This window comes from Ranitomeya imitator, chromosome 6 (genome assembly GCF_032444005.1).
Source record: "Ranitomeya imitator isolate aRanImi1 chromosome 6, aRanImi1.pri, whole genome shotgun sequence".
NCBI classification, from domain to species: Eukaryota; Metazoa; Chordata; class Amphibia; order Anura; family Dendrobatidae; genus Ranitomeya; species Ranitomeya imitator.
Window position 1 is genome coordinate 246,091,045 of NC_091287.1, and position 27,566 is coordinate 246,118,610.

At 41.3% G+C, this 27,566-nt stretch overlaps 1 protein-coding gene across 1 annotated transcript in view; it reads left to right on the forward strand.

Annotated features, from left to right (window-relative positions):
- LOC138642420 (dynein axonemal heavy chain 5-like) overlaps positions 1-27,566 on the forward strand; it is a 546,381-nt gene that overhangs the window by 223,487 nt on the left and 295,328 nt on the right. The window contains exons 46-48 of the mRNA XM_069730567.1: positions 4,340-4,529; positions 19,195-19,412; positions 19,999-20,310. Coding sequence (XP_069586668.1) covers positions 4,340-4,529; positions 19,195-19,412; positions 19,999-20,310 — 720 coding nt within the window. The remainder of the gene's footprint in view (positions 1-4,339; positions 4,530-19,194; positions 19,413-19,998; positions 20,311-27,566) is intronic.

A 27,566-nucleotide genomic window follows, 5' to 3' on the forward strand; every position in this document is an offset into this window, starting at 1 on the left:
GAATAAATGGCGCTATAATAATAATAATTATAATAATAATGTGAAAAGGGGGCAAATATAGACAAATACATTAAACATGAGCAAAAAACAAGGCACACAAGTACATAAGGAGGGAGGACCCAGCCTGCGAGGGCTCACAGTCTGCAGGGGATGGGTGAGGATACACTAGGAGAGGGTAGAGCTGGTTGTGCGGCAGTTCAGTAGGTTGAGAATCACTGCAGGCTGTAGGCTTGTCGGAAGAAGTGAGTCTTCAGGTTCTTTTTGAAGGTTTCTATGGTAGGCGAGAGTCTGATGTGTTGGGGTAGAGAGTTCCAGAGTATGGGGGAAACATGTGAGAAGTCTTGGATGTGGTTATGGGAAGAAGAGATGAGAGGGGAGTAAAGAAGGAGATCTTGATAGGATCGGAGGTTGCGTGTAGGTAAGTACCGGGAAACCATGTCACAGATGTATGGAGGAGACAGGTTGTGGATTGCTTTGTATGTCATTGTAAGGGTTTTGAACTGGAGTCTCTGGACGATAGGAAGCCAGTGAAAGGGCTTGGCATAGGGGAGAGGCTGGAGAATAGCGGGGAGACAGGTAGATTAGTCAGGCAGCAGAGTGTAGGATGGATTGGAGTGGTGCCAGAGTGCTAGAGGGGAGGTCAGAGAGTAGGAGGTTGCAGTAGCCAAGGCAGGAGATGATAAGGGCCTGCACTAGTGTTTTTGTGGTGTCGCGGTTAAGGAAAGCACAGAGTCGGGAAATATTTTGGAGTTTGAGATGGCAGGAGGAGGCAAGGGCTTGGATATGTGGCTTGAAAGAGAGGGCAGAGTCGAGGATCACCCCGAGGCACCAGGCGTGTGGGACTGGGGAAAGTGAGCAGCTGTTATCATTGATGGATAGGTTTGGTGGAGAGGTAGAGTGAGTAGGGGGAAAGATGATGAATTCTGTTTTGTCCATGTTCAGTTTTAGAAAGCGAGCAGAAAAGAATGCTGAAATAGCAGACAGACATTGTGGGATTCTGGTGAGTAAGGAGGTGAGGTCAGGTCCAGATAGGTAGATCTGCATGTCATCGGCATAGAGATGATACTGCAAACTGTAGGATTCTATGAGCTGTCCCAGGCCGAAGGTGTAGATGGAGAAGAGCAGGGGTCCTAGAACTGAGCCTTGAGGAACACCGACAGGTTAGGGATGAGGTAGGACGAGAGCAGGTCAAGTGTGCAAGTGGTGAGATGTGATCTTGACAGGAAAATGGAGGGGTAGAGTAAGAAGGGGAAAGATGATGAATTCTGTTTTGTCCATGTTCAGTTTTAGAAAGTGAGCAGAAAATAAGGCCAAGATAGCAGACACAGTGTGGGATTTTGATAAGTAAGGAGGTGAGGTCAAGTCCAGATAGGTAGATCTGCGTGTCATCGGCGTAGAGATGGTACTGCAAACCGTGGGATTCTATGAGCTGTCCCAGGCCGAAGGTGTAGATGGAGAATAGTAGGGGTCCTAGAACAGAGCCTTGAGGAACACCGACAGAAGTGAGGAGGTGGTGTGGGCGAGGGAGATACTGAATGTTCAGTCTTTCAGATATGACGAGATCCAGGATAGGACCAAGTCTGTGATGCCAAGAGATGAGAGGATCTGTAGCAGAAGTGAGTGGTCCACAGTGTTAAAGGCAGAAGACAGGTCTAGGAGAAGGAGGACAGAGTAGTGCCGCTTGCTCTTGGCAGTTAGTAGGTCATTGTGACTTTAGATAGGGCAGTTTCAGTTGACTGATGGGGTCGGAAGCCAGATTGTAACCGGTCAAAGAGGGAGCAGGAGGAGAGGTGGGAGGACAGTTCAAGATGGACATGTTGTTCCAGCAATTTGGAGGCATAAGGGAGAATAGATATTGGGCGATAGCTAAACACAGAGGACGGGTCAAGGGAGGGCTTTTGAGGATGGGTGTGATCTTGGCATGCTTTAAGGTTGAGGGGAAGACACCTGTTGTGAGTGAGAGGTTGAAGAGGTGCATTAGGGTTGGGATGAAGACCGTGGCAAGGTTAGGGATGAGGTGGGATGGTAGCGGGTCAAGCGTGCAAGTGGTGAGGTGTGATCTTGACAGGAGGGTGGAGAGCTGATCTGTCATGATGGAGAAGCTGGTTTTGGGGGAACAGGGTTGAGCAGCTAAGAGGGGCATTGGGTGCTGTGGGCCGAAGCTTTCTCTGATCGTATCGATCTTCTGTTTAAAGAAAAATTAACAAAAAAACACCTGCAAAGGCTTCCTAAGCATTTAAAAAGGTCCCTTAGTCTGTTTCAGTAGGCTCCACAATCATGAGGAAGACTGCTGACTTGACAGATGTCCAGAAGGCAGTCACTGACACACTCCACAAGGAAAGTAAATCTTGCATTTCACTTGGAAATCAAGTTCCCAGAGTCTGGAGCAAGACTGGAGAGGCACACAATCCAAGCTGCTTCAGGTCTAGTGGGAAGTTTTCACAATCATTGATGATTTGGGGAGCCATGTCATCTGCTGGTGTTGGTCCACTGTGTTTTATCAAGATCAAATTCAGCGCAGCCGTCTACCAGTAAATTTTAGAGCACTCCATGCTTCCCTCTTCTGAAAAGCTTTTTTGGAAATGGAAATGTAATTCTCCAGCAGGACTTGGCACCTGTCCACACTGCCAGAAGTACCAATACCTGGTTTAAAAACAACAGTATCACTGTGCTTGATTGGCCAGCAAACTCGCCTGACCTTAATCACATAGAGGCTGATCGCCTCCATGCCACGCCGCATTGATGCAGTAATTGATGCAAAAAGAGCCCCGACAGAGTATTGAGTGCATTTACTGAACATACATTTTAGTAGGCCAACATTTAGGATTTTAAAATCATTTTTCAAGCTGATGTTATAAAGTAATCTAATTTACTGAGATAATGACTTTTGTGTTTTCATTGGCTGTAAGCCATAATCATCAACATTAACAGAAACAAACACTTGAAATAGATCACTCTGTGTGTAATGACTCTATATAATATGAGTTTCACTTTTTGTATTGAAGACCTGAAGTAAATTAACTTTTTGATGATATTCTAATTTTATGAGAAGCACCTGCATATAGGTCAGTGTAAAAATTCTGTATAATTTGGAACTTGGAACTTATTGATTCAAATCCTTGCTCATTCTCAGCTTAGTAGTCAAGTGAGAGGTCTCATTTAAAAGGAATTTGTCAGTGGGTTTTTGCTATCTCATGAGAGAGGAGCATGATATAGAGGCAGAGATCCTGATTCCAGGGGTGTATCACTTACTGTGCTGCTTTGTGTAGTTTTGATAACAAAACACAATTTTATCTGCTGCAGATCTAGCAGTTCTCTGAATTCTAAGCTCTGTATAATTCCACCCACACCACAAATAAACAGCTTTCCATGTACACTGTGCATAGGCAGAAATGTACCAATGAATGGTGAGGAGGGATTATACAGTGCTCACGAATATGGAGGACTACATGCAAAAAGGTTTACGAGTTACCTAATGAAAATATTCTCCTGTTAAATAAGTGATTTTATCAAAACTACAGCAAGCAGCCCAGTAAATGGCTAATCTCTGTTATGTTGATCTCAGATTAGGTACCCCAAACTACCTTTAATGATTCCCTTTAATGACAACGTTCTTCTAATTAGTCACTGATTGGGACCACTCTTAGACTCCTAAGCCTAGAATGAGCAGACATTTCAATGAATAACATAAAAAGTGTACAGAATTTTTTTCCACAAAACTATGCATTAGTATTAGTGATGAGCGAATATACTCATTACTCGAGATTTCTTGAGCATGCTCGGGGGTCCTCCGAGTATTTTTTAGTGCTCGGAGATTTAGTTTTTCTTGCCGCAGCTGAATGATTTACATCTGTTAGCCAGCATAAGTACATGTGGGGGTTCCCTAGCAACCAGGCAACCCCCACATGTACTTATGCTGGCTAACAGACGTAAATTATTCAGCTGCAGCAAGAAAAACTAAATCTCCGAGCACTAAAAAAATACTCAGAGGTCACCTGAGCGTGCTCGAGAAATCTCGAGTAACGAGTATATTCGCTCATCACTAATTAGCATGTTTAGCTTTTTCAGCTTCATAACATTCTCGTGGCTGACCAAACCGCATGTTCAATGTGGCGGGTGGTCTGATGCCCAATAAAGCAGAACATGACGACACATGACATCTTACTACTTCTTTAATCGTTACATTTATGTGACCGTGTGAACTATGTTCGGTACAGCTGACTATAAAAATAGATATGCAGATTGGAATAGTTGTAATAAACGGCCTTAGTACTCAATGCTTCACCTTTTTATCTTTGGCTACATATTAAATATACTAATGTTATTGATTACCTTCTAGGTGGATGAAGATGAGCCTTTGTTTATGAGCTTGATTAATGACTTGTTCCCTGGTATAACTCTGGATAAAGCTGGTTATCCAGAGCTGGAAGCTGCCATTCTAAAGCAGACAGAAGAAGCCGGGCTTATCCATCATCCTCCTTGGATTCTGAAACTTATCCAGCTGTATGAAACACAGCGCGTGAGGCATGGTAAGAGTGCTAATTGCGTTGTGGCTGGGAAGGAATAATTGAAACCAGGATCTGCTTTCTATTGGAACAGATATTATTCAGGATTACATTCTTTCATGTTTGATGTCATTTTTTAAAATGTTTGGTTGATTATCATTTGGTTAGTTTTATGATGTTAAACAAACCTCAAAAATGTATTGTTGTATTGGAGTTCTTGGAGTTGGATGCAATCCTGATTTTGACTTAAAAAGCTGTCGCAAATCAGCACTGTTTCTGTTATGTGTGCTAATGACAGGTGTTATGAAGGCAATCCAGAAACACAGTGTGCTTAGCGATCAGAGCGCACACAGTGATCTGACAAATACCCAAAAATACAAGAACGAGCTCTGAGACGTGGAAACTCTGTAGACTGCACACCTGATCCTATCCTAAACACAACTAAAAGCGGCTGTGGATTGCGCCTAACAACTACCTAGGCAACTCGGCACAGCCTAAGAAACTAGCTAGCCTGAAGATAGAAAAATAGGCCTGACTTGCCCCAGAGAAATTCCCCAAAGGAAAAGGCAGCCCCCCACATATAATGACTGTGAGTAAGATGAAAATACAAAACATAGGGATGAAATAGATTCAGCAAAGTGGGGCCCGATATTCTAGGACAGAGCGAGGACAGTAAAGCGAACTTTGCAGTCTACAAAAAACCCTAAAGCAAAACCACGCAAAGGGGGCAAAAAAAAACCCACCGTGCCGAACTAACGGCACGGCGGTACACCCTTTGCGTCTCAGAGCTTCCAGCAAAACAAAAGACAAGCTGGACAGAAAAAAAGCAACAAAAAAGCAAAAAGCACTTAGCTATACAGAGCAGCAGGTCACAGGAACAATCAGGAGAAGCTCAGATCCAACACTGAAACATTGACAAGGAGCAAGGATAGCAGCATCAGGCGGAGTTAAGTAATGAAGCAGTTAACGAGCTCACCAGAACACCTGAGGGAGGAAGCTCAGAAGCTGCAGTACCACTTGTGACCACAGGAGTGACCACAGAATTCACAACATGTTTCTTAAGACTCACACAGGTCCTAATCCCTAGAGGGTTTGTTAAAATGTGATGGTTAAATACCTTGTGCAGATTTTCATTAAGGCATGTGCGCACGTTGGTGTCTTTAAGATGCTGGCAGAACCATAGAGTTTTCCAAGGCAAAAATACTTAAGGAAAATGTTGGTGCACATTTCCCTGAAGCGTCTTCGCCGGCATCTTTTGAGTAATTTTTGTGGCAGCTCTGCCATGACTGTATTTGCTCTGTACTTTCAAGTATAAAGAGTGGGTGGCTTCTTCCAGGGAGATTGTACAATCCAATCCAATCCACATACAATCGCCCTGGAAGAAGCTGGCATGAAACGCGCGTTGGGTCCTTGCTACCGTCACTCAGGTTTCTATATGTTTTAATTTTTATGTTACCATGCTTCATTACCTGGTTTTGTGTCAGGTTTGAAATCTCTGAATTGCACTTTAATTATGATACTTATTTTGCTAAATGAATTTGTTATAGTAGATTGATATATCTGATTATGAATAGTTAATATTCCCTGCATTGCACTTTGCTTAGTTATAATATTGCACTTTATATGACCTAATAGCTGTGATTCACTTGAGGAACTTTATGTCTCATATGTTTTACAGACCATTTGGTCGTATTTTTCAAACACGTGATCAACTCCTGTGGACACATTAGTATTATTGTTGAATCTGTGTGATAAATTGATTATTTTAATTTAATACTTTTTTGCAATGCATTCTACCTAGGGTATTTCATTTTTGCCATTTTTACACAGCATTTTTTGATAGCTTGGCATGGTGCTCTTTCCTCTACATAGAAATATTTTGTTTTTACATATCACTTTACTTGCAGTAGGAAAGATCTAGGAAAGATATTTTCTCTTTTAATTATTTATTTATTATTTATGTGTGTGTTAAATATGCTTATTTCGCACATTTATTTAATCAGAACTTTACCAGGTGCATTTCTCTTAAAGAAAAAAAGGCATGATATTCTCATAAAAAAATGTAGTGGTTTATTGAATTGTCCACAGAAAAACCATAAAAATAGAGGAAATAGTTACAAACAGATTGTCCGTTTGTAAATATCAGCGCTTGTTACTCATCTTTCCCAAAGTTCTGACTGGTAAAAGCCGTCTTTCTGTGTGAAGTCTGAAGTCATCATGGTTACCAGCTGTTCCTTTCTTGTGTGACTTGTCTGATGTCCATGGAGAATGATGGTGAAGGCAGGAGGTGACAGCTCCCGCGTGACAACCCCCACACCCTCCTAAGAGACATTATTTATATGCCCCACAGATCACGTGTTCTCTCTATATGGTGTTAACTTATACTCTGAGATACATATACAGAAATAGCTTTTGTAATGTCAGCGAGAGGCAATGTGCTCAGTACAGAATTGAGAATAAGAATAATTCAATTAATAATTAATATTTAACAGTGTGTCAATTGTTTTTTTTTGTTGAAATTAATAAAATGTATATTTTCTTCTATAGGGCATTGGCTTACCTTTTCCTTGTAGGTTTATTGTATTTTTGGAAGTGCCTATATTACATTTGAGCCATATTTGGGATTTATAATATTTATGTGACCAAGACATTTGAGTAATTGAGTGTTTAGCATGGATTTTAATTGTGACACCTTGCATTGTATTGTTTAGGCCAACTTCCCAGTATGTAGAATGTAGTACAGCTTGTATGGATAGGTTTGTTTCCAATGTAGATCCTAAATCTGTTATTTTTAGCATAGTTGTTTTGTTTTTCTACGGTGTATGACAAAATCATAATCTCAATGTACCTTACTGGCAGATTATGATTTTAAGTAATAAGAGTAAAACAATATGTTTTGCATTGTTTTCTTTGTAATCGAAAGAAAGAACATTCATAACATAGAAGAAATAAGGCTAGAAACAAAACCCTTCCACTTTACATTCTGAGGCTGACACATCTTCACCTGTCCAGGCCCCCCTCCTCGTCAGGCCCTAGGGGCAGTATATGGCCTTCCCTAATAACTGCAAATGCATCCTCACTGTTCTTGATGTAATGCCCTCCATTCTGGGCAACTTCTTGGTACAATGACTTCCATCCTGGTAAAATGTCTCCCATCCTGGGTTCCTTTCTCTTATAATGCTCCTCATTTTTGGTCCCATCCTTGTATAGTGCCCCACTTCCTGGACCTCTTCCTTCTATAATGCCCCCCAATCCTGGACCCATCCTTGTCGCCTTCATTGTGTAATAATCCCCATCTTGGACCCTTTTCTTATATAAAGCTCTTCATCCTGGACCCCTTCCTTGTATAATGCTCCCCATCCCATGTCATGGTATAATGTTCTGCTGCTCTCTTCCCATACAGTAAATTAAAAAAAGTAAACGATTCTTCTTACCCTTTCTACTCCCATGACATGCAATGTCCTTTTCTGTAGCTGAATTCATTTAGCCAGCATGAGCAGTGCATTACGTCACTGCCATGTGACACTCGTGACTGGCATGTCAACTTCAGCTGCCAGTGTCACGGGTTTGTGCCGACAAAGAGGAGCCAGAAGACCTCAGCGTCTGATTGTTCATACTCCTGCGCTGAAAAGAAGCACTTCACCTTCTTTTTAAATGGTTGTAAATTTCTTTTGGCTCTAGAGGGGTTAATTGGCCATGTTTAGAGCTCTGGGATCTAGGGTTCTCAGCTGTACATGGTTAGCCACTCCTTTCCCCTATATAATCTGGGTCCTGAATGACACACATCGTCAGAGCTAGCTTTTGCTGCATGGCTGGGAGGATAGTAGTTGGTGGTTATATGAGAAGGCATATGGTGCATTTATCTGTGACTTTTGCTTGGTTTAGTAAGTGTGATAATTCTCATTCCTTCTCCTTCTGTATTTTCTTTTTTCCCCATCCTCCACTCCCCGGTGTATTCCTCAGTTATATGTGAGTGAATATGTGTATGCCTGGTATTTTCCATTTCCCCCGTTTGTGTTACCTTGTTCATCTGGTTGGTGTATTACGGTGCACAACTACTCCCCTCTTCCCTGGGTGGGGGAAGGGTACAGATGGAGGGCTGGTTCGGTAGATAAGGGGGACAGGGCGAGCTAGGGCGTCCCCTAGTGTTAGGGACAGGGAAGGAGCCCCTGGTCCCGGGTCACCTGTCAACAGAGTCTTGACAGCTGGCTTGCATGTATTGCAGTGCAAGGACCCGGCAGGCAGCTGAAATATGCAATGGCATTGGTGGGCCCACACTCCCACATGGGTCTGGTCACTGTTGCACCCTCTGCATTTCCCGATATTGTGGCTCTGTGATGCCACAGGGTCCGTCTCCATACATACCGGATGACGTTAACCCGTGTGTGTTCTCATTATACCGCCATATACTGTCCGCCATTACGAGCAGCAGGTAATATCTCTGCACGGAGGACCCGGGCTACAAACACACCTTATAGCTTCATTTATATTATTTGCTGTGTTTTGCCAGCCCTAACAGATCATCCAAGTTCCAAGGAATTTGTGTACTCAGCTACTTACAGTAATTGTGTCTGTCTACCACTTATAAGGAAAGTTAGCAATTAGTTGTGTCAGCTCAGTATTAAAGGTTATGTTCATGGCTTCTGTTTTAGAATAGTTGACTTTAGAATTGCTCACAATGTCAAATTCCTTTATTATACTGTAGAGGGAAATTAGATCATTGGGTTTGAAACAGAAAGCAATAAGCCATCTGCGGGTAGAGCTAGTTTACAGTGATGTGATCTTCTAGGATTTCCACTAATACCTGGAATTTTGCCTAATGCTACCCCTAAATGTTCTTTCACCAATGTATATAGGAGAGGTGATAAGAGACAACCTTACCTCGTCCCATATTTAATAGAAAATATGTGTGATAGAAGGCTGTTTCCCCTAACTCTCGCTTTAGGGTCAGTGTATAAGGATAGAATTTTAGATAGCAAAAATGTCCCAACCCAATTTTTCATAGGGTGCTCTTCAAGAAAGACCAATGCACTGTTGAATGCTTTTTCAGGATCGACAGAAACAAGGCGCATTTGGATCCACTGTTTAGTTTCATGTGAAATTAACAACGTTTTATTTGTATTATCACAAGCTTCTCTATCTTTAACAAAGCCAACCTGATTGTTTCTAACAATTTAGGGTAAGTAGTGGGAGATCCGTGTTTTGCTATTATTTTAGAGAATATTTTGACATCCACTATACACTGATTAATGATATTGGACGGAAATTAGGACAGGCATTTGGTTCTTTTCCAGGCTTTGATAAAACAATTATGTGAGCCTCAAGTGATTGGGGGGCAAAGGAGGAGTCTTCTGAGATATTTTGAACACTTTTGCTGAAAATGGTAATAACTAGGGTGTAAGCATCTTATAAAATCTATTATTGAGTCCATCTGACCTAGGGATCTTTCCGATAGGAAATGATTTAACGGCCAATTTTTGTTTCAAGAATATTAGATGGCATGTCATGGGATTGTCCATGAATATTATATAGCGAGCTATAGCAGCAACAAAATGCTTCAGCTGTGTCAGTGGGGTCATAAGTTTTTGGCCTGGATGCTCCTTTTAATTTGGATACGTATGTCCTTGACATGCGTATATGAAATCTTCTTGCCAATGAGTGACCACATTTATCTGCAAATTCGTATGAGTACCTTCACAGGTGATCTTGGTATTTTGCACAAGTTTGTTCTATTATCTATACCTTAACTCCTTTCTAACATTAAGTTGGTCTGCGTATACCTGGAGGGAGGAAGACTGAGGTATCACTCATGCGCTGCTGATAGCGAAATCTCGGTGAAATTAAAACATTTATTAAAACAGGTTTAAAACTCAACGCATTTCGAGATCACGCAAGACCTCTTCATCACAACAAAACCTGGTGAAACTGTATGGTATAGCTGTCTTTTATGCTGTATCTCTTGAAAAAGACACCAAATTGGGCACATGGCATGTCAGAGTTCAAATATGTCACGAGGATGAGCGCAGTTACTAGTCCACTTTACAATTCCAGTTACAAAAAAGAATTAAAACCAAAATTCTCATATACATTTCGATTATACTTGCAGAATTCACAAGAGCAATAATGAAAGAAACATGAAATATAAATAATTGATAAGAATACACCAATCAAATAAAAAATGTATATAAGATTCAAACTGATGAATGAACTATGTTTGCAGTCGGCGCACATCGCTAGTGTGAACGTAGCCTAACACATGAAGGATAGTGCTGTGTGCCACAGCAATGTGTCTACACACAGTGAGTGAATGGAGTGCTTGGGGTGCTTCCACCAAACTAATGGTGGAATGAAATGCTATGCAGATAAGATTTTATTCCACCATTAGTTTGCAGTTCTCAAGCACCGAGTCCGCTTACACGGCAGTATCTCTCAGGAATATCCCGAGTTTTTAGAACCCGTTACTACAGTTTTATATAGTGTTCAAATTTTATTCATTTATTGATTTATTTATGAATCTTAGAGTATTAAACTAATAATTTCCTTCTTATTAGATTTTATAGTTCTAGAATGAAGTTCTATAAGGGAACCTGTGTTTTAAATGTTTAAAATGACTAAACTGGATCCACAAGCACTCCATTCACTCACTGTGTCTGGACAGCGCAGTGCATGAGTGATACCTCCGTCTTCTCTCTCTATCTATGGTCGTCCTCTTGACCGGTATCTGCACAGCAGCTGTTTTATATGCCTGTTATGTGTTGCCATTCAGCAGCCTAACAAGGTGAGTGTATCTCCCCTTTTCCTGACACCTCATTGTCATCTAATAAGAACCTATTGCAGATTTTCATTTAAGCTCCAACATCTGAGGAATTGTTGGGAGTCCGGTATAGTCAGATTACAATACACAGGAGCATGATCTGACCAAATAGCAATTCCTATCTGAGATGTAGCTATGCATACGGTGTAAAGGAGAATACTACGTATAATCCTTTGTCTGGATGTAGTATCCTGGCTTCATGCATCAATCAGTTGGAGATACTGGAGTACACTTTAGCTGGATACTGGAGCACACTAAAGCTTTAGCAAAGCTTTAGTTTGTTTTTTAGATTAGTGACTCATGTCCAGGCATGTGTCTAAGGGTACCGTCACACAGTGGCATTTTGATCGCTACGACGGCACGATTTGTGACGTTCCAGCAATATATCCGTGACGTTCCAGCGATCTCGCTGTGTCTGACACGCTCCTGCGATCAGGGACCCCGCTGAGAATCGTACGTCGTAGCAGATCGTTTGAAACTTTCTTTCGTCGTCTAGTGTCCCGCTGTGACGGCATGATCGCATGGTGTAACAAAGGTGTGCACGATATTGTATACGATGTGCGCATAGTAACCAACGGCTTCTACATCGCACATACGTCATGAAATTATCGCTCCAGCGTCGTACATTGCAAAGTGTGACAGCAGTCTACGACGCTGGAGCGATATTGTTACGATGCTGGAGCGTCACGGATCGTGCCGTCGTAGCGATCAAAATGCCACTGTGTGACGGTACCCTAAAGATCCAAGACCAGATTAAAGTCACCTCCAGTGATAATAAGGCCCTTCGCAAAATTTGTGTTGAAGGCATGTCTTAATTTGAACATAATTAGGGAGATAGCAGTTTGCCAAAGTCAACATTTTGGTGTAATATTTGAAAGAGAGGGAGACACAAAGCGCCAGATAGCGTCTTATCCCACAAATAAGCCAGAGAGCTTTCAATCAAAAACTGCTCACCTGATATTACAGAGTCGGAGCGTGTGTAGATTTAGGCTGCTGCAGATCAACAAGTCGATCAACTACAAAATACAGTATACCGCATAGGAAATGTGGATTACGTCTGCGCTGCCAAAGTAATGCAATTCCAGAGGAGTGATGAAGTTTAAAGGTGGTTTATTCAACACGTTTCAAGGTCACATGATGTTGTACGTGGTATTTCCTGAAGAAGGGGTCCTAATGACCTTGAAACACGTTGAATACACCACCTTTAAACTTCATCACTACTCTAGAATTGCATTACTTTGGCAGCGCGGACGTAATCCACATTTCCTATGCGGTATACAACATTTTGGTATAGACAGAGATCTAAATAAGCACATACCTCCCCTCTGTGTCAGAGTTTATAGTATGCGGCAGTGATCTTTCTATGCCTATACAGTACTCACCCCCTTAGACTTTGAGACAGCATTTGTACTGTGGTGCCAAGATGAATAATATCTGTTAGTAAACTGACACTGAGGTATATGATTGCCTCTAAAGTTGTTTTTCTGAATAAAGAGAAAATATACGTGTTGTTTATGCATTTGATAAAACACTTGAGCTCCTTTTCTCTGGAACATTAAGTCCTCTGACATTCAATGAGCAAGTTTTGAGTTGTGCCATATAATATGAAGAAAAAGTGAAAGGGAAAAAGGATAGAAAGATTAAGAACAAGGAGGAAGTATAGACGTTAGATACAGTAGTAACGTATGTGTCTCATAGTCTAATCCAAGAAGTATAGAATATGACTAAATTGAACACTAGAAAACAGAAACGAGCAGATCCCAATTCAAGTCCCTAATTGGGGGTTATAGTTACAGGCATAAGTAAACTTTCAGACCTAGGGTTTGCCTTAGGGGGAACCATGGAATATATAGCAAAAAAAACAAAACACCTAAACAGCAGTGCCCTCTCGGCCAACAGGGGGCATACCTCTAAGCCAAACCAAATAAACCTAGAAAAATCGCACCAGACACTCAAATAATCCCTAGATCACACAAGGATCGTATAGGGAAAGGTCACAGACCAGGGGTCTGGGCATGCCAAATAGAGGTACAAAAGAGATATATATGAACATAATTTTATTAAAGTATCAAATATACAAAAAATACTATAGAATATAACAATACAAGGACAAAACAAGTTTCAGGGAGAAGCAGCTAAAAGATAGCATGTAAAAAATGACAAAATACAATGCTGAAGATAACATGAAGAAAAAATGAGCACCCTACACTGACTGCAGACCGAAAAATGCTGAATAATGCACTGGGGGAATATTCCCAAATGTGCACAAAAAATGGATGACACCACTGCAAAAAATCCCCTAGAGGTGTAATAGGTGGCAGGGAATGTATAACAGAGTCAAGGCAACATCATTGCAAATGCAATAAGTGAGCTCAGACTAGTGTCACATTACCTTGGGACATGGTTACGGTGAATACCGAGGTGCTGCAGGCAGAGAGGGGAGCCTCTATGCATATGATAAAACACTTGAGCTCTTTTTCTCTGGAACATTAAGTCCTCTGACATTCAATGAGCAAATTTTGAGTTGTGCCATATAATATGAAGAAAAAGTGAAAGGGAAAAAGGATAGAAAGATTAAGAACAAGGAGGAAGTATAGACGTTAGATACAGTAGTAACGTATGTGTCTCATCGTCTAATCCAAGAAGTATAGAATATGAATAAATTGAACACTAGAAAACAGAAACAAGCAGATCCCAATTCAAGTCCCTAATTGGGGGTTGTAGTTACAGGCATAAGTAAACTTTCAGACCTAGGGTTTGCCTTAGGGGGAACCATGGAATATATAGCAACTAAAGTAATACAGCCTGATATTATAGTAATATAATATGAACTTGACTTAAATGCCGCTCTAAGATATAACATGATCTGAACCATTCTATATAGTGGAAGAGTAGCGCCTAAAACTCCATCAGCTATGTCTAATTATATGCTTACAGAAAAAAGTAAACATATGCAAACTGTCTCTCATCAGGAAAGACCAGATTAATTTTAGGAATTCATATGATTGTCAGGTTTCTCTCCGTCTAGGTGGATCACCCTCAAGCTCATGATCCATTGAACGCCTACTGCGACATTCTGGAACTCTTTGTAGCAATGGTAGAGCATGTGGCCAGTCAGATATATGGATTCTGGGAATGTCCATGGCATCACAGAATAGCCTCATGTCACTTGGGACTTTCAAAGTATATTACGTTCCATTTTTCCAGACCTGCAGCTGGAATGGGTGCCCCCAGGAGTATGCCAAGCCATTTTCCTGGAGGGTATCCAGTAGTGGTTTCAGTACTCTTCTTTAGCAAGTATGATTTGGGATAGACCTGTGAGCAATTGTATGTGTTTTCCATTGAAATCAACAGGGCCTAAGTCCCTTTCTTCATAATAACCTCTTTCACATTGAAAAATGTATGCAACATATCATGTCCACTGGGACACTCAGGATTTGGGCCATGATGGCTTAGTGTACGGGCACCCTGTCGATCTCCAGCTCCTTATCAGTAGGATCATTGAATACTGTATGAAGTGCTTGCATAATCGCTTGTGCTTTGATGCTTTCAGGTAATCAAGAAATCCCATCTCCACTATCCGTGCACCTGCGGCAGACTACAGCATGTTTATTTATCTTGAGGAGACGCTCCGTCTCCGCAAGGTACATATCACCTGTACAATGTATTGGATGTGGTGAATGCGCATGGTTCAGTGAACACATGCAGAATCACCTGCGTTCAAAAGCCAGCAGCGATTTGGCAGCAGACATGTGCTGTGTCCAAAGCGCTGCCAATTACTGACCATGGGGACGTAGCCTTAGATGGCCCACAACTTGTATGACATCATCCTCTAATCTCTGTACCTTGTCAGTAATCTTTGACAGGCTAGAAGTAAGGGAATGTATTTCAGTTTTGTATGTGGCCTCCAGTCTCTGTACAGGTCCTTCTCAAAAAATTAGCATATAGTGTTAAATTTCATTATTTACCATAATGTAATGATTACAATTAAACTTTCATATATTATAGATTCATTATCCACCAACTGAAATTTGTCAGGTCTTTTATTGTTTTAATACTGATGATTTTGGCATACAACTCCTGATAACCCAAAAAACCTGTCTCAATAAATTAGCATATCAAGAAAAGGTTCTCTAAACGACCTATTACCCTAATCTTCTGAATCAACTAATTAACTCTAAACACATGCAAAAGATACCTGAGGCTTTTATAAACTCCCTGCCTGGTTCATTACTCAAAACCCCCATCATGGGTAAGACTAGCGACCTGACAGATGTCAAGAAGGCCATCATTGACACCCTCAAGCAAGAGGGTAAGACCCAGAAAGAAATTTCTCAACAAATAGGCTGTTCCCAGAGTGCTGTATCAAGGCACCTCAATGGTAAGTCTGTTGGAAGGAAACAATGTGGCAGAAAACGCTGTACAACGAGAAGAGGAGACCGGACCCTGAGGAAGATTGTGGAGAAGGACCGATTCCAGACCTTGGGGAACCTGAGGAAGCAGTGGACTGAGTCTGGTGTGGAAACATCCAGAGCCACCGTGCACAGGCGTGTGCAGGAAATGGGCTACAGGTGCCGCATTCCCCAGGTAAAGCCACTTTTGAACCATAAACAGCGGCAGAGGCGCCTGACCTGGGCTACAGAGAAGCAGCACTGGACTGTTGCTAAGTGGTCCCAAGTACTTTTTTCTGATGAAAGCAAATTTTGCATGTCATTCGGAAATCAAGGTGCCAGAGTCTGGAGAAGACTGGGGAGAAGGAAATGCCAAAATGCCTGAAGTCCAGTGTCAAGTACCCACAGTCAGTGATGGTGTGGGGTGCCATGTCAGCTGCTGGTTTTGGTCCACTGTGTTTCATCAAGGGCAGGGTCAATGCAGCTAGCTATCAGGAGATTTTGGAGCACTTCATGCTTCCATCGGCTGAAATGCTTTATGGAGTGCCAAAACCACTGGTAAATGGTTTACTGACCATGGTATTACTGTGCTCAATTGGCCTGCCAACTCTCCTGACCTGAACCCCATAGAGAATCTGTGGGATATTGTGAAGAGAAAGTTGAGAGACGCAAGACCCAACACTCTGGATGAGCTTAAGGCCGCTATTGAAGCATCCTGGGCCTCCATAACATCTCAGCAGTGTCACAGGCTGATTGCCTCCATGCCACGCCGCATTGAAGCAGTCATTTCTGCCAAAGGATTCCCGACCAAGTATTGAGTGCATAACTGAACATTATTATTTGTTGGTTTTTTTGTTTGTTATTAAAAAACACTTTTATTTGATTGGATGGGTGAAATATGCTAATTTATTGAGACAGGTTTTTTGGGTTATCAGGAGTTGTATGCCAAAATCATCAGTATTAAAACAATAAAAGACCTGACAAATTTCAGTTGGTGGATAATGAATCTATAATATATGAAAGTTTAATTGTAATCATTACATTATGGTAAATAATGAAATTTAACACTATATGCTAATTTTTTGAGAAGGACCTGTATATATTTCTCCATAGCTTGTTTAGTAGGGATAGACACTATATGATGTTTCAGATAAATTATGGTGTTCCCCATATCAGAATATGCTGTGGCTGGGGGAGGGGGTAAATTCAGATGTGAAGCAAGCACTGCTGAGTATGTGGGCTTCGGTGAGAGTACAGTGAAACTTGTGAAGCTGTTCTGTTGTGAGGCTGACATCAAAGGGACTCTGTCACCTGAATTTGGCGGGCTATGTAAATGCCCTGTGTCCGGTCCGATGGGCGGTGTTTCCTCTTCTTTCATTCACCCCTTCGTTTCCCGCTGTCCGCAATATTTTCTTGAATTTGAGTAGGTTTCCTCCGTAATGCAATCTTGCCTTGCGCATGCGCAGTATGCTTTGCCCAACTGCGGGCAAAGCTGAAAAGCATTAGTGCGCATGCGGCGTCGCACTATGTCCCGGAAGTATTTCTCTGTGTTCTGGGACATAGTGCGGTGGCGCATGCGCACTAATGCTTTTCGGCTTTGCCCGCAGTTGGGCAAAGCATACTGCGCGTGCGCAAGGCAAGATTGCATTGCGCACGCGTGAACTACGGAGGAAGCCTACTCAAATTCAAGAAAATATTGCGGTCAGCGGGAAAGGGGTGAATGAAAAAAGAAGAAACACCGCCCATCGGACCGGACACAGGGCATTTACATAGCCCGCCAAATTCAGGTGACAGAGTCCCTTTAAGAGAGGTGAAGTTGCTGAGGTACTTGCAGACTTGATCTATCTGGCATCATGAGGGTTATGACTGCTTCTTGTTCCACGCTGAAATGAGGCAGTAATGGCGACAGATGCAGTGCGGGAAGATGAGTCCTATGATAAAAATGCTGCACTTCAGACCTACTGACAGAGGTGTAGGACCTCAGATTAGCCTTTTATTTCTTGTCTTCCTTTCCCATAATGGACGGCATGTGGGAGGCTGTAAATTTATATAATTTCACTAGGAACATGGTCTGAAGAGGGTGCTGTGTGTGTGTCCTCTAGTTGCCATGTCCAGGCCACGTCCCCTGCATTTAACAGGTTAACGGCTGCGGACAGAGCTCCACCTGCGGTTGTTACAGGCAGATGATGGATGAATATCACAGCCATCATCTGCCTGGAATGATGTGGCCTTGGTTTGTGTGCCTGCATCAGGGCCAGGGAGCCAGTACATGATGTAACTGTGCATTATTTGTTGGTAAGAAGTTAAGTAAGCTAAGCATTTTCTGCAACTTATAAGTTAGAATAGCTGTATTGATTTTTTTTTAGTTGTTTGCGAACCAAATTGAAAGCCAGGTTCGCATTGTTCAATCCTTTGTCAAATATGGCTTACTTAGAATGAAAATACAGATCTTGGGTATTATGAGTGTTACTCCTCATTACAACTCCATAAAGAGCTTGTCCCATCTCGGATGAGTGCTCATCTGGTTTAGGAACTCCTATACAAGTGAACTGTGAGAGGGTCAGCTTCATAGCCAAGTTTTTATTCCCGTTGGCATGAGACATGGCCGTGTTATTTATATATATGTAAGTTTTCGTTTTGAGACATGCGCAATTCAGACATTTATGGCATATTCTGTGGTATCTCTGAGACAGGGAAACCACTTTAAGGGAGTAATTCGATCATTGTTCTTTTTTTCCCACTTACCACTTATAATAGCAGATCTCCCACATGAGATTACATTAGTATTGCTTGGTTTGTCCTAAAAAGAATAAAGTGCATCTAAAATACAGATAGATTTTTTTTTCCTGTAGTTATGAATGCAGATTTTGTGCTCAGACCTTTGGGACATTGAAACCTTGTTTCTAAAATATGTTCAAATTCTGCACAATGTGAGTGTTGTAAATGTTTCCAAAATGCTATGTCTACACCACGATATTCATGTAGGATGAATAGTGATGAATGAATGTTGCTACAAATTGGTCAGTTGTTTGGAAAACAAATCCACTGATTACAGCATTGGTGATTACGGTAAAGTTAGCATTTTATACACAATGCTGTAAAAAATGTGTAAGAGAAGTAAATAGAGTTTGACATATTACAAGAATACATTATTTGCTATTTTAAAGTTCTGTGCGAGAAGATAATTGGTTTGGACGTTCATGAATGCTTTTCAAACAAATTGGGTTCTAAGAGAAAATGCCACGTTTTGTGAAACAAACTCTTTGACTTAATAATTTAGGAACCTTCTAAAATAAATTAGAGCGTTATTGATTTTGCAGCCAGAATGGAGTCTAATACATTGGTTGATTTGTTAACATAATCTTGTTTTACAAGTTCTTTTTCTAAATACTATTAACGTATCTATAAATCCACTTATGTTATCATTTATGAAAACAACAACCTAAATTCCAATCTAAACAGTGCATTGTTTTGTTTTTTTAAGGAATGATGACTTTGGGACCTAGTGGCGCAGGCAAAACAAAGTGCATTAATGTTCTAATGAAAGCAATGACGGACTGTGGGGCACCTCACAAGGAAATGCGAATGAACCCTAAAGCTATCACTGCTTCTCAGATGTTTGGCACACTTGATGTGGCCACAAATGATTGGACAGACGGTATATTTTCAACTTTGTGGAGAAAAACATTAAAAGCAAAGAAGGTAGGCTCAGCAAGGAAAACTGACAATAACATATGTTTGACTTGCCTAAACCAGTGAATAGAAGAAAACAAAGTTAAGAGAGTTGTATAAAATAATATGGACTTGTCAAGCTGTATTATAACGGATGAGGAAAGTAGAATAGAGTCCATTATTGGATAAATTATCCTCACAGGTTAAAATACATTTTAGAGGATTTTTTTAACTCAATTCTACCTAGAACACCTTACTAGTGATTCCTCATTATCTCAAATATCTCCTCTGTGAATTGAGCAACCATGTCCAACCACCACTTCTATAGACAGTGACTGGAGCAATGATTTCACCTGCTCACTCCTACTTCATTCATACAGGAAACTTTGGAATCCTCATTTTTGTGATTGGTGGGGTCCAAGCAGCTGGACCCCCTGTAATCATATGTTTAACTGCTGTACCTAAGTTACAATAAGTCTTATTCACACACTTTATTTCATTTGTGCAATTTTAAACAGAATTCAAATTAGTTTTTTCAAGTAAATTGTGTTCATTGCGTATAATTATGTGCATGATGTATACAATGTTTCTACAGTCTTACTGATTTCATTTCCAGGGAGAGCATATTTGGATAGTCTTGGATGGCCCAGTCGATGCCATATGGATTGAGAATTTGAATTCTGTTCTGGATGATAACAAAACTCTCACTTTGGCAAATGGGGACCGTATTCCAATGGCACCCAACTGCAAAATTGTGTTTGAACCTCACAACATTGATAATGCCTCTCCAGCCACTGTGTCTCGTAATGGAATGGTGTTCATGAGTTCTTCTGTGTTAGACTGGAGACCTGTGCTAAAGGCTTGGTTGCGTACCCTACCCGCAAATCAGCAAGATGTTCTATGGAACTGCTTTGACAGTATCTTCCAGGTATTTATTATACCCTATTATAGCTTCACATCCCACTAATTTGTATTAGGTTGTTTTCTAGTAAGCTTTAACTTTACTGATTGGATCACCACAAAAAATCTCTTACCGTGAACATCGAATTCTTGAGTGAACTTTAATTGACTCTTGCTCTACACTTTGTATCTTCGGTAATGTGATTAGGTTTCAAATGTTCCGGTATGATTTTTACAATTTTTATATGCAGAAATCTAAGTTGATCTTGTGATAGATTAAGAAGAATATATGAAGCTATTCTTGTTAATAATTATACTTTACTCATTTACCATATGTCAGGTGTTACGTCTTAGCCACATTCAGTCAAAGGATGCTATTTAAAAACATGTTTGTTTCTAATTGTGTACAGTCCTAAATTAAAGACGTATTCTAGTAACTACAATTAAGGTCACAGTCAGATGGCCAAATAAATCGGACTGAGATCGGACCACAGTGCATGGACTTGCCGGTGGGTCTCCTGGCCTGAGTGTTATAGCTGCATAGAATGGAGCTGTCAGGCTTGGGTCGGAAGACCTGCCGGCCAGTCTTTTTTCTATGCTGCCCGATTTATATGGCTGTCTGACTATGCCCTAACTGTAACTATCTACAGGTGATAACCAGAACAGAAGCATTGTTATAAATGCTCATATTGCATAAATTAGTAAACTAATTTTTCAATTTGTGTTTTTGCTTGGTCTCTGAGCTGAGATAATTAATAACAGATTTGATGATTTCACAAAGTGTTTTGCCAACGTGTAGGCTCAGTTCTGCTTTATTGACAATCTGGACATCTGTGTGAATCCGGTATAAGTTCAGTACTTCTGGAAAGCCTGTTATCCATTTTATACTCAAATGGTGTTTGACTAAATAGTCAGAGTTTTGAATATAGAAGCGTTGAAGAAATTGCAATTCAAACTTTGCTTTCTCAAAAAAGTTAGAGCAGAACAAAGCTCTTCTAGTATTTGGTTTCAGTATATGCCTATTTGCTCCTGCAATGCATAATGCAGGCTACAAGTGCATTATTCCATCTTCCTCACTTTAGCCACTTTCATCACCATTGGTATTTATTCGGCAGTTGATCTGTAAATGTATAGACTGTATATATACATTTTTGTATAGAATACAGTATATTTAGAGTAAAATTGTACTTAGGTGTGGAGAAAATAGTCATAATAGTAATAATTTTATCTATATAGGGCCAACATATTCCGCAGCACTTTACATTATAGACAAAACTTGTACAGACAAGAGACATTATAGCATAACAAATGCTATAAAGTAAGAATGCTATCAGAAATAGAAATTAGAAGTGTTATTTTACTTTTATCATTTAACAAAATACAAAGTGAACGAAATCTAAATGAAATCAATATTTGGTGTGACCAAACTTTGCCTTCAAAACAGCATCGATTCTTTTATGTACACTTGCACACAGTTTTTTAAAGAAACTCGGCAGGAAGGATGTTTCAAACATCTTGGAGAACTAACCACAGATCTCCTGTGGATGTAGGCTTACACAAATCCTTGTGTTTTCATGTAACCTTGGGCAGATTCGATGATGTTGAGATCAGGGCTATTATGGTGTGAACTTTGTTTGAAGTGCCATCCTGACACAGGAGACAGAGTTCCTCTGAGCTAATCCCATAACCTGTCACACACCAGGCACGTTTGATGCAACTGGCTGCAACCAGTCTTATTGGCTCTGTATATAATTCAGATTCAAGTCATAGGCCGTCTGGCAGCAAACTATACATGAGAATCATGACTGTAGAGAGCTAGGCCTAGTGCACAGCATCCCAAACAAACAATTGCTTTACTCACACTGCATATACATAATTACAGAGAATATTACATGCATGTACAGTACTGTGCACGTATATGTGTGTGTATATATATATATATATATATATATATATATATATACTGTATATATGTATACATAGCTATTACTGTGTTAGTAATGATTTTAAGAATTTATTGTTGGCTTTCTTGTGAAGGAAAACTCCTTTGTGTGTCTGCTTGTTGAGGAAAATAATTGCAGTAATCTTTCCCAGTGGGATTCTAATGGGAAAGGTCTGAAAATCCTCTTAATTTGAGAAGTGCCTGGGAATAATTCTACATGGGAGCATACAATACAGTACATATCAAAAGACAGAAGAGATTATAAAGCCAATGCTGCTATAATACGTCTTCTTTCTTAGTTGGCGTAGGGTCTGACTTACATGGAACAAAGTTAATGACACCTTTTATGTGCAAAATTATCAGCTTATATATGTATGTATTGTAGCAATAATAAAATGTATAGAAGTTAACTTGGGTTGTGTGTTTCATGATATAAAACACATTGCTGCTAGTCAGACACTGTCAGTTCCAGATAAGCATGTGGGGGAATGAGAGCTCAATCTCATTTAAGAAAGATATCACAATAGCATCAGAATTGGTCTGTGTGTTTAAATAGCCCCTGTGGCCAATAAAAAAGTCAAAATAATTAAAAACTCATAACTTATAATTAATAAATAGTTCACAGAAGCAATATGTGTAATTGTCAAATACTAATATATGTAAGGAATAAATATCTGTACCCAAAGGAAGCTTTAAAAAGAACCTGTCACCGCGATTTGTAATGTAAAGTAAAGACATGGATGTAATGGCACTGTAATACTGATTACAGTGATACCTTTGGTGACAAAATCTGCTTTGTGGTTATTCTTTATTTACCATTTGAAGTTTTCTGCTAATTAGATTTTGGTGCAAGGGGTGGACTGTGCACTGTGTATCCTCCTCCCTGTCTGAGATTCCCCGACCCCTCCGCCTGCTTCCGGTCTGTGAATTATACGCCTCCTGTTGGCACTGCTGAAATTTCAAACAGGTGAGTCCGGTCATACACAGACTGGAGGCAGGCAGAGGGATCGGGGAACCTCAGACAAGAATGAGAAGACCCAGTGCACAGTCTGGCTGCTGTGCACCTAAATACAATTAGCAGAAAACTTCAAATGGTGTTTAAAGAAGAACAACAAAGCAGATTTCTTCACCAAAGGTATTGTCGTGACTCTGTTGTCGGATGTCCCAGGACCAGGGGTGTCTTCCCTGTCCCTAATGTTAGGGGACACCTAACTCTCCCTGTTCCCAAGGTTACATCTGAAGGTGAAGATGCCAGGGTCATGTACCTTGCCTTAGCTCCTGAATGCGCCCTCAGTCTGTACCCTTCCCCCCAGGGGAGAAGGGAGTAGTGGTACACCGTAGTACCCCAACCAGGCTAGCAAGGTAATAAGAACATGGGTAACGGAAAATACCAAACATACAAATTTACACTCACATATAACAGAGGTATGCACTGGGGAGTGAAGAATGAGGTTAAACTAAAGTAGAAGGAAAGGAATTATCACACTCACAAAACCAAGCAACTGTCACAGGTAAACCCACCAACCTCCTACTCAAATAACCACCAACAACTATCCTCCCATCCATGCAGCATAAGCTAACTCTGATGATGTGTGTTAGCCAGGACCCACATTATATAGATGGGAGTGACTAACAGTGCACAGCTGAGAGCCATAGCTCCAAGAGCTCTCAACAGAGCTATTCAGCAGATTCTATTCAGCGCAGGAGTAGGAGAACTCAGACGTTGAGGTCTTCTGGCTCCTCTCTGTAATGGTAAACCTGTGACAGGTATCAATGTAATCTGTATATGCAGCACCCCAGAGTCCTGGTTCGTTGCAGTAATTATTCTTCCACCAGGGGGAGTGATGTTACTGTACGTCTGAAGGCAATGAAGGAGATCCTCTGTCCAGGTATCACTAACCACACAACACACCTCACACTCCAGCCACCAGGGGGAGCAAAGGGTCTATTTACTAGGCCACTCCTCATAGTTAGGTAAAACTGGTAGTTGGAGAGAAAGTTAGGGAGTTCCTGGCTGGGGACCGACACGGAAAGGTCTCCAGGTCGAGCTGGCTGGAGTGATCTCCAGTCAGATCCAGACTACGGTCTGAGGAGGACGAGGGTCCACAGAGCTGCGCCTGCCCCACGTGTGGCAGCATTCTAAGACAGAGATATAGAAGAGAAGTGTATTGCAGTGAGTGAGAAACGAAGGCATAGCAACAAGTGGATACCAGAGAGGAGGGTGGCCAAAAGAAGCTGCATCCTTCTGGTGCGCGATCCGGTAGCCGTAATACAGAAGGAGTAAGTGCTCTATGCCTTGCTTCAGAGACCAGCAGGGCAGGTGATTCCAAGTTGCCTGTCCGCCCTTTATACACAGGAGGCAAGGTGGCAACCTTAAAGAGGCTGGGGCGTCTCTAGAGTCCCTAACCAAAGTCTCAAGTCACCGCTCATACGTGTTTTGTTCTATCCGACCATGGGGAACAGTGAGAGGAGTAACAACAGTGAGGACCTTATTGGAGCTTATGCAAGTAGGGACCTACAGTGTTACTGTGTGCATAGGAAGGCTATTGAATTCCACCTGGATAAGGGGTCTCTGGATTTGCCTTCAGACCGGCCGGACTCTGCCTACCCTGTGGTCCCTACCCTGGACTGTGGATGCTGAAGCCTTCAGTAAAGGTAAAGAGACTGCAACCTTGTGTCCTTGTTATTCACTGCGCCTTACATCATCCACCATCCACCATCTACATTCTGGGAAGCCCTGGGGACATACTTCACCTGTGGGAAGGTGTACCATCTAGCTGCCATAACATCTCCCCAGCGGACACCTAAGCAGCATCGGTCGCCCTGACCGAATACCACAGGTGGCGTCACGAACACTATCCCTTTAAAGACCTTTCCCCCAATTCATCAATGGACCTCCCGAGGGCCACGGACCGGGTCAGCCACCATGACATCCCCACTGAGTACAGAAGAAGGGCCCGGATCCGAGTACCCCACAGCCCTTGGGGGCGCTCCATATACAGTGCCATTACATCCATGTCTTTACATTACAGGATCGTGCTGACAGGGCCCACATTCATTTTTTAATGAGGCATGTACATTTTGCATTTTAGGTGACTTGCATTTTTCCTTTGCAAGATGTGGAAGTGATTTATTGTGCTTATGTGACCTATCGACATTCTTTCTGAAGATAACACAGTATAGGATCATTTTTTTTAAGCAATTTACAAGCTGTACCTGCTGTAATGTAATTATCTTACATTCCCATTGAAATACAACACAATGCAGAAAGCACAGTGAATAAAACGTTTTACAACAGTATAAATGAAAAATCACATTCTTATGGTTGTATACAAATTTAACAGTTTAAATTCATATTTAGACGTTATCTACAGGTTAAGATGTAAAATTAGACCATCTACATAATACTGGGTAGCTAGCCCTTTTTACTGACAAATCAGCTCTCACTCATTGAGGTAAAAACTGCATAATAGCTCTGAATGTACGTGGCACCAAGACATTACCAGCTTATCCTTTAAAATGAATTCTTCACCAGGTTTTTGCTACGCCAGATGAGAGCAGCATGATTTAGTGGCAAGGACTGTGATTCCAACAATGTATCACTTACCGGCAGGCTCGGACTGGCCCTCCGGGAAATAGGTGGATCCCCTGGTGGGCCTCTGACTCCGATAGTCCCTCTCTTCCAGCGTTCAGCATATGTCAGATTTAAGCTCCACCCCTCCCTGTCCATCAGAAGAGGGGAGAAAAGCTGAGCATTTGTGTGAATAAGTGAATGTATGCAATATGTAAATGGAATATATCTGGATCAAAATGTGTTTATACAGTTAGGGCCAGAAATATTTGGACAGTGACACAAGTTTTGTTATTTTAGCTGTTTACAAAAACATATTCAGAAATACAATTATATATATAATATGGGCTAAAAGTGCACACTCCCAGCTGCAATATGATAGTTTCCACATCCAAATCGGAGAAAGGGTTTAGTAATCATAGCTCTGTAATGCATAGCGTCCTCTTTTTCAAGGGACCAAAAGTAATTGGACAATGGACTCTAAGGGCTGCAATTAACTCTGAAGGCGTCTCCCTCGTTAACCTGTAATCAATGAAGTAGTTAAAAGGTCAGGGGTGGATTCCAGGTGTGTGGTTTTGCATTTGGAAGCTGTTGCTGTGAGCAGACAACATGCGGTCAAAGGAACTCTCAATTGAGGTGAAGCAGAACATCCTGAGGCTGAAAAAAAAGAAAAAATCCATCAGAGAGATAGCAGACATGCTTGGAGTAGCAAAATCAACAGTTGGGTACATTCTGAGAAAAAAGGAATTGACTGGTGAGCTTGGGAACTCAAAAAGGCCTGGGCGTCCACGGATGACAACAGTGGTGGATGATCGCCGCATACTTAATTTGGTGAAGAAGAACCCGTTCACAACATCAACTGAAGTCCAGAACACTCTCAGTGAAGTAGGTGTATCTGTCTCTAAGTCAACAGTAAAGAGAAGACTCCATGACAGTAAATACAAAGGGTTCACATCTAGATGCAAACCATTCATCAATACCAAAAATAGACAGGCCAGAGTTAAATTTGCAGAAAAACACCTCAAGAAGCCAGCTCAGTTCTGGAAAAGTATTCTATGGACAGATGAGACAAAGATCAACCTGTACCAGAATGATGGGAAGAAAAAAGTTTGGAGAAGAAAGGGAACGGCACATGATCCAAGGCACACCACATCCTCTGTAAAACATGGTGGAGGCAACGTGATGGCATGGGCATGCATGGCTTTCAATGGCACTGGGTCACTTGTGTTTATTGATGACATAAGAGCAGACAAGAGTAGCCGGATGAATTCTGAAGTGTACCGGGATATACTTTCAGCCCAGATTCAGCCAAATGCTGCAAAGTTGATTGGACGGCGCTTCATAGTACAGATGGACAATGACCCCAAGCATACAGCCAAAGCTACCCAGGAGTTCATGAGTGCCAAAAAGTGGAACATTCTGCAATGGCCAAGTCAATCTCCAGATCTAAACCCAATTGAGCATGCATTTCACTTGCTCAAATCCAGACTTAAGACGGAAAGACCCACAAACAAGCAAGACCTGAAGGCTGCGGCTGTAAAGGCCTGGCAAAGCATTAAGAAGGAGGAAACCCAGCGTTTGGTGATGTCCATGGGTTCCAGACTTAAGGCAGTGATTGCCTCCAAAGGATTTGCAACAAAATATTGAAAATAAAAATATTTTGTTTGGGTTATGTTTATTTGTCCAATTACTTTTGACCTCCTAAAATGTGGAGTGTTTGTAAAGAAATGTGTACAATTCCTACATTTTCTATCAGATATTTTTGTTCAAC